This window comes from Alexandromys fortis, unplaced genomic scaffold (genome assembly GCF_014885135.2).
Source record: "Alexandromys fortis isolate MF-2015 unplaced genomic scaffold, M_Fortis_MF-2015_v1.1 scaffold_232, whole genome shotgun sequence".
In the NCBI taxonomy this organism is placed as follows: Eukaryota; Metazoa; Chordata; class Mammalia; order Rodentia; family Cricetidae; genus Alexandromys; species Alexandromys fortis.
The window spans coordinates 1,371,552-1,382,522 of record NW_026068110.1 but is presented as its reverse complement, the minus strand read 5'-3'; the positions used below and the strand labels follow the sequence as shown (position 1 = coordinate 1,382,522).

General features: G+C 53.7%; 1 protein-coding gene across 1 annotated transcript in view; it reads right to left on the bottom strand.

The window, feature by feature from the left end:
* Positions 1 to 6,430: 6,430 nt before the first annotated feature.
* Positions 6,431 to 10,971, bottom strand: part of Inhbb (inhibin subunit beta B) — a 5,733-nt gene continuing 1,192 nt past the window's right edge. The window contains exon 2 of the mRNA XM_050124491.1: positions 6,431 to 9,014. Coding sequence (XP_049980448.1) covers positions 8,239 to 9,014 — 776 coding nt within the window. The 3' untranslated portion in view covers positions 6,431 to 8,238. The remainder of the gene's footprint in view (positions 9,015 to 10,971) is intronic.

Here is a 10,971-nt window from a genome sequence, read left to right as displayed (position 1 = left end):
GCATTGCTGTCTGTCTGAGCCAGATCTGACTGGCTTTCTTAGCCTCAGTTGCTCCAGTGCGTGCATGTGTGTGTGCACACAGCACACACACTCTGAGTCCTGAGACTGGTGGTAGTGTTACTTTTGAGCTGGGGCATGGTGGTACGGTCCTGTAATCCCAGCACTCTGGAGGCTGAACATCGCGATCTTGAGACCCTTCTGAGATACACAATGAGTTTCAGGTCATCAAACCTAGGCTAGAAATGTGAGAGCCTGTCTCATAAAAGAAATAAGAGAGGTTTGGTTTGGTTTGATGTGTTTTGAGATGGTCTTGAGTAGCCCAGGCTGGCCCCCAAACTGGCTATGTAGCCAAGGACCTTAACTTCTAATCTTTCTGCTACACCTCAGTGGTGTACAGGAATATGTCACGTACCTGACATACCTGGTTTATGCTCTTCAGGGGATCAAACTCACACTTTGTGGATGCTAGACTAGGTGAGCACGGGATCAGCGGAGCTCCTCTCCTGACCCCAGAATTGGGCTTTGAGTACCTGTTATGTTGCATTTGCAGGAGGGGTCACTATGAGCCCCTAAAATCAAGCCTTTGGCCTCTCAGGATAGTAAGAAAGCAGGCAGGCCCAAGAGAGGGTTTCCTGTTCTCTAAGAATCTGGCTCCTGTCCAAAGCTCTCTAGGGTTAACTGTAATCAGGTAGGCCACGCAAGTGGGGAGAGCCGGGGCGTGAGAGGCCGAGGCAGGGGTCTGCTGACTGGAGGGAGTCAGAAGGTCAACATGGAGGCTATGGTCACTTGAGTGTCTCAGGACCAACCAACCAGTCTTAGAAAGTCCCAGGGTGTGTGTGATGGTCAGGCCTACAGTGGGGTGGGGCACGGGCTTCCTGTAGGGCATGGCTCACCTCATTGGTTCTTCAATGAGTGAGTGACATCTCAGAGTGAAGCTCCACCCTAACCCCAAAAAACAGCTTTTTCTGACCTCAGGCCAGCAACAAGTAAGGTGAGGCCTGAATGGGCTTGTCTGCACTCAGGGTTGCCTGGCTCCCTATAAAGGACAGGCCAGAAAGCCCTGCCCCCAACGGGAAAAGTGGACAGCCCCATAGAGTAGTGGCTAGGATTGCCTGGCCCAGAGTTGCTCTCACAATAGCCTCCTCTACTATGGGGTTCTGAGAGAATGGGGGTGACAATGAAGGCCCCAGAACAATGGCTAACAACCCTAGAACAGTTCCCAAGGGCTCAGAGAGGCCCTGGGCTGTTTTCATAGGGTCAGGGCCCCTGAGTAATAGAGCTATCCCCTGGGGTAACACACAGCTACCCGTGGTGGCCAGAAGGTTCCTGTGGGATACTGGATTCTCCTGAGGCCATTTTTACTCTACCCACAGGCCCTGCAGTAAACAGAGTGAGGGAAGCCAACCGTCATCCTTCATCCCACAGAAGGGCTAGATTGGGCCTAGAGACCCACCCTTATCCTCACTGTCCCTGGCAGAAGCTGGCAAGGCAAGAAATAGAGGTGGGGGATGGGCATGCGACAAAAGGACAGGCAGGAGTCATCAGCAGGGAGGTGAGCCACTTGCTGTCTGGCAGGAGCTCTGTGAGCTGACCCAGGGCTCCCTGATTCCACATCCCCTGCATGGACCTAAGGCCACCCTGCATCCCTGCCCCCAGGGAACAGAGGAGGGGGAAGGTTTCTGCCACCCCTCTCTGGCCCCTCTGTTTTTTGGCCTCACTACCCTGTGGGAACTTTGCCCAAGGAGTCTGGAAGCTTTCTTTGAAATCCCAGTTGGGGGGTGGGGATGTCACGCAGTCCCTAGTGTGCTTGCCTGGCATGCAGACAGCTCTGTGTTCCATCTATAGCATAGCATAAAACAGGTATACCAGGTGTCATTATGGGCCTGGAATCCCAGAATTTGGGAGGTAGTTCAGGGTCATCCTTGCCCATTTCAAAAATAAAAAAGGGGGGAGGGGAGGAGAGGAATAGAAAGGAAAGGAAAGGAAAGGAAAGGAAAGGAAAGGAAAGGAAAGGAAAGGAAAGGAAAGGAAAGGAAAGGAAATTCCCAGCTGGAAATGCCCTCGGTGAGTCCACTCTCTGAGCCTCCACAGTCCTCAACCGGCCTGCCATGGCCAAAGATAGACCTTGTTCCTGCTCAACGTTGGGTCGTTCTCCTCAGGTTGGTCTGCAGGTGGGCGGGCTGGGGCTACACAGACTCTCAGATGCCCCAGTGAAGCGGGTGGAATGAGGGCAGCTGGGGGCTTCTGAGGAGCTCCTCCAGGACGAGTACAGAAGCCTCTAGAAAGTCAGGCTCCTAAAACACAAGGACCCCTGGGAAGAGGGGCAGCATGAGAAAGGGCCCCTGGCTCCTCAATAGTTCAACCTCCTAAACCTCAGCTTCCCCATCTGTTAAATGGGCTCTACCCTCCCGCTCACCAGGTTTGTAAAGACAAACCTGCAGGGAGAACAGCCACCTTGGAGGAGAAATCAGGTTGGGAGGGAATTCTGCAATCCAGGCTTCCTGCTGACAGTCATCAACTACAGGACAGTTTTTGGCAAAGAGGTGTTCGCTGCCGAGGTACTGCCTCAGGAGAAGGTGGGGCACCCTTCCTGACACCCATCGTCAAACTTGGAGACACAGGCTGGGCATGGTGGTAGAGGGCTCACCTAACACCAAATAAACGTCATGTTATGGTAAACCCCAGTAATTCCAGCCTGCAGGAGATGGAGGCACCTCAGGATATGGAGTTCAAGGTCATCCTCCACCACCCAGTGAATCGGAGGCCAGGCTAGGCTACGTGAAACCCTGGGGGGCAGAGATGGCCAGAGGGTGAAGGTTGCTGCCAACCCTACTCGATCCCCAGGAATCACGCGGTGAAAGAGAGAACCAACCGAAAGCTGACCCCAGATTTTGACGTGATGCTTGAGCTAAACAACCAACAGCACCATGGTGCCAGCCTGCACAGAACCCTGTCCTGGCAGCCCCCTGACGTAGGTGCTCTTGGCACCCATTTCATTGGTGAGGACTCTAAAAGGCAGATCATTCCCGAGTCAACTGGCCAACCTACTGGATGCCTAGTCAGAGCTTTCAGTGGCTACCGCTGGAGTGGTCCTGGCTATGTCCATCCACCACCACCACAGGGCCAGAAGCTAGGCCAGCAATGTCCTGCCCTGCTCAGCTTCACCCTGTCTGTAGCTTGCCTACCCTCGTCCGGCCCTGGTCTGGTGGCCTCTTGTCACCCAGCTAGCCTGCAAAGGAGCAGGGCTGTGTCCACTGCTGTACACAGAAACAGCTCAGTGTGCGGTTTAAGCTACCACCTAGGCTAGGGTCCAGGCCGTAGTGGACTATCAAAGACCCTGCACCCCAGCCTCTCCCTGGTGGGCCCCAGAACAACTGCCCACTCCCTTGGCCCTCTCGGGTAGCCCTGTGTCTGTAAGAGACTTTGGAAATGCAAGTTCTTGCTCTTCTATTTGAGCTAAGCAACCTTGAATGAGGGGTGTCCTTGCTCTGGCCTCAGTGTTGCCCTCTGTATAATGGGGTGAAGGACAACCTCCTGTCTTCCACACCTAGACTGTGGGAACTAAACTGAGGTAATACATGGATGTCACATAAAGCTGGGATGCAGTAAATGTTTACCAAGTGGATAAACAACCAGGTCAAAGCTCCACCTCTGAAGTAATCTGTCTTTGGGTTACAGAGACGTCAAGATGATGCCTTGGCACTAACTAGCCAGTGAAAAGCAGCAGGGGCTAAGATGCCACATTAGGGATATCCGTCTAGGCCACAGAGTGGTGTGTGTCCACCCAGCCCAGCCTGCCTAGCTGCGGCTAGTCCAACTGCCATCAGTGGCCCAACTTTTTTTTAAAAAATGACTGGCAAGTCACCAAATGCAAGGCCAGAAACATCACCCATATGAGAAAGACAAGGGAAATGGCTCAGTCAGTAGTGAGTGCTGGGCTTAGCATGAGTCACATCCTGGGTTTGATCCCCATGCCTCGTGGTGCCTGCCATAATTCCAGCAGTTAGATGGTAGTCACGGGGAGTAAGTTCAAGGTCATCCTCGGCTAGCCGCAAGTTTGAGAGCAGCCTGGGCTAAATGAAGCCCTATCTCAGAAAAACTGTCTTCGGCATCCTTGATTGGTAGTCTGTGACCTCCCGCCCCCTCCCTTCTTCTCGCTCTCGCTCTCCTTCCCCCTATCCAGTCTCCAGCCCTTGAGCATGGCCAGGTTGGCAGAACTCTCCAAGGCCCACGCACGTCCATGGACACCTCCAGCAGTGTTCCTGCCAGAGACCTGTACGGAGCCTGGGATGCCAGGCCTGGACTAGCCTGAGCTCCAGGAGCCTTGCCGCATACCAAAGCTGCCCAAGTCCGTCTTCCAGGACTGCACCTGGAGTTGCAGGAAGCTTTGTGATGGTGTCACACTGTCACAGGGGCAAAGCCCTGATTCATGCTGCCTACGAGCAGGGCTGCAGGGCCCCTCGCTATCCCATTCTGAACCAGCCCAGAGGGCCTTGAAGAAAACACAAACCAAGGACAACCTGGGGGCCTCTAGCATTGATATTCCCCTGCCTGCCTGGGATGTGTGGGAGAGGGAGGTAGGGTTGGGCCTGTCTTCCCCTCTCCCAGTCCTCCAGCTTACGGCCTTGAGCTCCCTGGAGTCACTGAAGATCCAGGGCATATTTGAAGGCCAGTTGAACATGAATTCCACTGGGGGATAGTGGGTATTTCAGAGGATAGAAGGGGACACTTGAGAGGGTAGGGATAGTCGCCTCCGGACTCTGTCCATCCCGCTGGTCCCAGATAGGGCTGGATGAACATAAGCGGTAAGGGCCTAGAAGCCATGAGACTGCAAGGAAGGGGAGGCTCTCACAGGCCAGGGGTTCCGGCCAGACGCGCTGGTTCAAGGGCAAAGCCTCTGGGCCTGGCAGTGTGATGCTCCAAGGCCATCTGCAGGAAACCTGGGTCCCTTGGGCCAGGACCTTCTGGGAGAAAATCGGGGTGCAAAGATGAAGATTGAGACATCAAAACCATGGGGCAAAAGCTGTAGCTGTTGGTCGAGGGCTCACGGGGCATGCACAAAGCCCCAGTTCAATCCCCAGAACCCCATGAACTATGCACGATGGCATATGCCTGTAATCCCAGCACTGGAGGAGGTGGAAGCAGAACCAGGGGCTCCAGGCCATCCTGGGCAAACCTGACATACAGGAGAGAGAAAAATGAAAGCCAAGCCACCCAGACCCACAGGTATACACGGTAGGGTGGGGAACAGCGCTGCTCAGAGGCTGTTGGCCCTCTAGCCCCAGGTCCACCCCACGGCCTTCTCCCTTTGGACATTTTTATTCCTTCACCTGCAAAAACCATCCGAGAGCAGAGCTAGGAAGTTAACCCAGTAATGTGCCTGTCACATAAGCAAGAGGACCCGGTAGCTCCCCAGAATCTATGTAAAACCAGGCATGTACCTGTAACCCAGTGCTGGGGAACTGCAGACAGGAGGCTTCTCCAGGACTTGTTGGCCAGCTAATCCAGCCAAATCAATCAATCAATCAATCAATCAATCAATCAATCAATCAAGGCCCTTAGGGTCTGAAGGGCTCTGATATAGGCAATTAATAAGCCTTCAATCCTCACAAACCAGCAAGTGGGTCACCTGTGGCCAGGGCCCCTGTCTTGGCAGGGTGATCTTGGGTGCAGTGGATCTGGCTCTCAGCTCACCTCCTACTCTTTGGGAAGCAAAGGTGTGTGATACAGGATCTCTGAGATGACAGTACCGAACAGGTCCCTAAGTCACACCCGGTGGGGGCTGAGCTGTTGTAATTACTAAGGATACCACTAAGGCAAAAGTTCTGACTGCCATGGCAAAGGGGGATTAGCATACTGACAGTCTGCCTACCTTCCAACGCCAGGATCTGAACCCAGTTCCCTCACAATCACCTGCATCAGAAGCTGGGGGTGAGCACAGAGACCAGGGATGCTGGAGAAGGGACTCACTTTCCAGGTGCGCCCTCCCTCTGTGGCCTGGAGCCTGAGCAGACACGTTCCAGTTTTTCATTTATCTCCCACCCCGTTTGTGTGTGCTGTGTGCAGCGTGTGTATGGAGACCAGAGGATGATTCACAGAGCCAGGACACTCTTTCCACGATGTGGGCCCTGGGCTCGAAGTCAGGTCATTGGGGCTCGCGTCAGGTAACACAGCACTTTCGGAAAGCAGAGCTCCAGCTTTGGCGGAGTGTAACTAGTTAGGGACTGGACCGGTAAACAAACGGTGATTTTGCTCCTTGCCTCTTAGCTGGTGTCCTGCCATCTCTCTGGCTTCTGCAAGACTTGGGTGCCAGCAAGGGCTCTGAGTATAGAGAGCATGTCATGGGGACTGCTGGCATCAGAACGGGATGCCTGCACCAATCCCTTCCTCCCAGCTGCCCACTGCCCCAGACACCAGACAAGGCAGAAAGCCCATGGCACTCCATCTTTTATTTTCTTAAACTGTACATGAACGTAAAATACTTAGACAGCCAGTCTGTGGGGGGAAGTTGTTTGGTTTTAAGTTATTATGAAACAGAACCTAAGGAGGGCTTTATTAAATAAACTAAAGATGAGGACTTACAGATACACACCTGCATTCTACCATCCTTTTCTTTTACGCTACCTTCTGGGTGTGTAAGAACAGAAGAGACACATCAACTGAATAATAAAAAAAATCATTTATACCCTGAAACGCTGGCAGGCCACTCAAGGGGTCGTTTAGAACATCTACCTCATAAAAGATGGCCTTGCCGTCTAATAAAAATTAAAACTGATCCGCTGGCCTCTTTGGTTCCAAAATTATGTATAATACATTTAACTGTATTCATTTTTCTGCTGCTATAAAAATAACTTTTTTTCAAATGGCAGTTTCTGACTAACCATGCAAGTAAATCAGTGCAAACATTGAAAGCAATCATTCGCTTAGAAAAGAAGCAAAGGATTTCAAGTATAAAAATATAAAAGAGACGGACGAGTTCAGTTTCGCCTGGTGTGGGTCAACCCTTTAAATTGCATAGTTCACGTGGCACTTGGACATCCACGAGGACCACCACGGCAGCTCTGGCCCCAGGGCCACTTCTGGACACGCTCAGACCTGCAAGTGCTATTGCCATGTGCGTTCATGCAGGACCGCAAGTGCTTTGTGGGGCAGGCAGTTGGGCGAGTAAAGTGGGCAGGAGCCACGTCCACGACAACCCCTGGAGCCAGGGCCCAGCCGCAGGGACAACTTCTGCAAAGCAACTAAAAGCTCTCCCGTCTCGCCACCTCCGCAAGACCGCTGCCCCCTCTGGGCTCTTCCCTTGCCTAGTGGTCATCCCTGTCCCTCCCACCACAGCGCTAGGAGGATATCCCCAGCTAAGGGCACTGATTGCAACATTTTTTTCCTTCTCACTTAGAATCCACTTCAAAGGTCATAGCTGATAGGTTCTTTTCAATTCTACAGCCGGCACAAATGACCTGTCAGCTGTTGGAGGCGAGTTTAAAGCATGAAATTAAGACCCTTCTCCTCTCCCCACCCCCAACCCCTGAAGACAAACAAACACACATACACACAAGTCACACCAGGGATCCAAGCGACAGACAGTCAAAGGGTCACTGTCCCTGCTCCATCGTCTCTGTGACAGGCGAGTCCCTCCTGGGCTATTTGCCCTCTCCAAGAACAGGGTGGCACAGCTCCGCTGGCCTCAAAGCATGAAGGATGCCAGGCAGAGTGAGCAGGCAGGACTGCGCCAGGCGCTGCGGCGAAGAGCCTGGGACAAGCCAGGGGCACACGGCCCTCCACCCGCCTGTGCTCCCAGCCTGCTTTTCCTCCTGGTGGCTCTCTGGCTCACTCTCTCTGTGTCCTCTGTCTTTGTGCTTTTATGTATGCTCAGAAGGCGCGATTGAGAGTGCCCGGCCAGCTGGTGGGAATGGTAGCCGCTCACCCCATTCTCTCCGACTGACAGGCATTGGTAGCTAAGCTGCCATTTGTCACCGCATCCGTTTGCTGGTATCCTGGAGGCTGCTGTGTGGGTGGCAAGATGAGTCTAGCTATGGGTGTCTATGTGTGCGGTTAGGAGTCTCTCGTGGCACAGGAGGGTTCTCCCTCTGGTTCTGACTGGTTTTCTATGAAGCGGGAGAACATTATTATTTCAGGCCTCACCCCGGGCACTCTCCGCAGCCCAATGGAACAACCACACTCAGCTCTCCTGCTCCCTCAAAGCCCCCACAGGCCTGCGCTCTGCACCCGTCACCATGGTCAGGCGCAGCCACACTCTTCCACGATCATGTTGGGCACGTCCCGCTTGACGATGTTGTACTCGTCATCAAAGTAGAGCATGGACATGGAGCTCAGCTTGGTGGGGATGCAGCAAGAGTTCACGGGCCCTGGGTTCAGGCCACGCATGCGGTACTGGTTCACCACAGCAGTGTGGAAGGAGGAGGCTGAGCCAGGGACCCCAGCCAGGTAGGCCGGGCAGCTGCCCTCACAGTAGTTCCCGTAGTAACCAGTGGGTGCAATGATCCAGTCGTTCCAGCCGATGAGCCGAAAGTCGATGTAGAACTGTTGCCTGCAACAGAGGCTGGTCCTCCCATCGCACTCTAGGCCCCGCTTGCGGATGCGATGTCTGCTGTCACCTAGGCGGGCCTGCACCACTACGAAGGGCCTGTGTGACTCCTCACCGGGGTCCACAAACACAGGCACCACGGCCAGCTCCTGGCAGCTGTCACACAGCACATCCAGGTTAAGGCGTCTCTCACCCCGTTCAAATAAGGCCTGGATGGCCTCCGTGATGGGGAAGGTGTGCCAGCCGCTACGCTTTAGGTCCACCTTCTTCTCCACAACATTCCACCTGTCACCGTGACCCTGTTCCTGGAAGTACACCTTGACCCGTACCTTCCTCCGGCTTCCCTTCTCCAGGACGTAGGGGAGGAGTTTCAGGTACAGCCACAGGCTGGCCTGCACCACAAATAGGTTCTGGTTGCCTTCGTTAGAGACGAAGAAGTACAGGCGGACCCGGGAGGAGGCGAGGCCATCTGTGGAGACAGGAAGAACGGGCCAAGTTAATTCCATGAGAACACAAGGCAATGGGGAAATGGACTCCGCTGTGTGATGTTGGAAGGAACATTCGCCACAGCTGGAAAGTGTTACTGACCAGAAATACCATTCCTGGGGCCCGGGCTTCTGCCATAACCTGCCAGAGGCAGAAGAATCACTTCCCATTCAGAAAATAAGACCCGGGTGGAGCCAGAGGGTCCAGACCTATAAAAACCCTGCCTCACCTCTCCCAAGCCAGTCTTCCCTGGAGATGGGACTGTTGGGCCTCAAAGTTCGACAGAACTTGTCAGAAGCCCAAGATCTTAACAAGTTGTTATGGGTCTCTGAAAACAAAACCAAGATTGAAGAGAGGATTTGAGGGTAGGTTGTTTTAAATAAGGCTCCCTCTGCCCCGCACCCCGGTCTTCTTTCTGGTTAACTAAGGGCATTGCAAAATCAAGCTGAGCCACCTTCAGCCTCTCGCCAGTGTTTACCTAAGCGTGATCTGGTCCAGCCTCCAGTGGGATCTCCACTGGAAACACACAAGCTGCTCGGGTTTCCGCGTGTGTGTGTCCGCTAAGCTGCAAAGTGTAGTCCTTGTTTCCAAGGAGTTGCAAGGGACAGGACGATCAGCCTTGAAAACTCAAGGTCCGATCCTTTGACCAGACCCTGGCTGGAAGAGCCTGGCAGTGCGAGATCTCGGCGGGGGGTGGGGGCTGCTCTCGTCTCAATAATGCAGCTCAACCAGAAGAATAGTTATGCCAGGCAAGAGAGGATGTCCCCTCGCAGTTGTTCCGTCAGCCCTTCCCTCTGACAGTCTCTGCAGACGTGGCTGGTCCTATCAAACCTCCCACTAAGCCCCCCCCCCCGCCCCTTCCTCAGTTCTCACTGGCTCCTCTAATAACACTGACTTTGAAACAGGGGAAACTGCAGCCTTAAAAGCTGGTCTTGGCCGTGCTGCCTGTGACCTGAATCTGTTATTTATAAGTCAAAGAGCTGGCTCCGTGAATCGGACCAGAAATATAACAGCCCCTGCTGTCATTTTGTGCCACCGGGACCAAAAGGCCTCTCGACCTTCCCGAATCCCATTTCTCCTCTGGGCCCCAAAGCACCTTTTAATCCAAGCCCTCTAATTGCATGTCGAGCTTCCCCTGACTCTGGCGGACAGCTAAAATGGCAATGTATTTCTTTCTAAGCACAAACCAGCCTTGATTGTCTCCGCCTTTCTCCACACTCGGCCATGCAAAACTTTTCATCCCTTTTTATCACCCCGGCAGCGGCACAGGCAGGGTCTCCCTGATGCCTGAGAGAGTAGGGGGCATTTGCAGCCAGAGGCATAGCTGATCCCCCCTCCTCTTCCCAGGCTCCCTGTTTGTCCCCCACCCTAACTACATCGGGCTTCCCCCTCTGAGACCTTCTCTGGAGTCCCCTCAGCACAAATGGGGCTGAGCTTTCGGCACAAAAGCCAGCCAGCCTGGCTCATTCAAGTCCTGAAAAGGACAGCGATGTCTAAAGCACTTATACCGTTTCTGCCCAGGCAATTTTCCTTCTTCTTTTTAAATTTCCTGAAGATATTTTTTCCTTTCCCTCTCTCTTTCTCTGATTTTTATATTTAGATTGTGGACAGAGATTTGCAACGCGGGGCCAAGGAGGACACTGCAGAAAGGAATCCCACTCTTTGTTAACTAGAAACTCTGCTGCTCTCTCCCAGACTAGAGAGGGCTGCCGTGGCTGCCAGGCAAGCTTTAAGGCAAGAAGCTGTTCCTGAGCCGTGTCTTTGCGTAAATGATGGACCTGTTGAGAAGCTGCCGACTCTGGTGCCCACACAATCGGAAGGGAGGTTGCCTAGCTCTCCCCACCGATGCTTCAGCAATCCTGGCAAGCCCATGCCGCCAGGCGATGGAAGCGGCCCCAGGGGCCTCTCATGCAGGCTCTCTGGCTCGCTCTCTCTGGCGT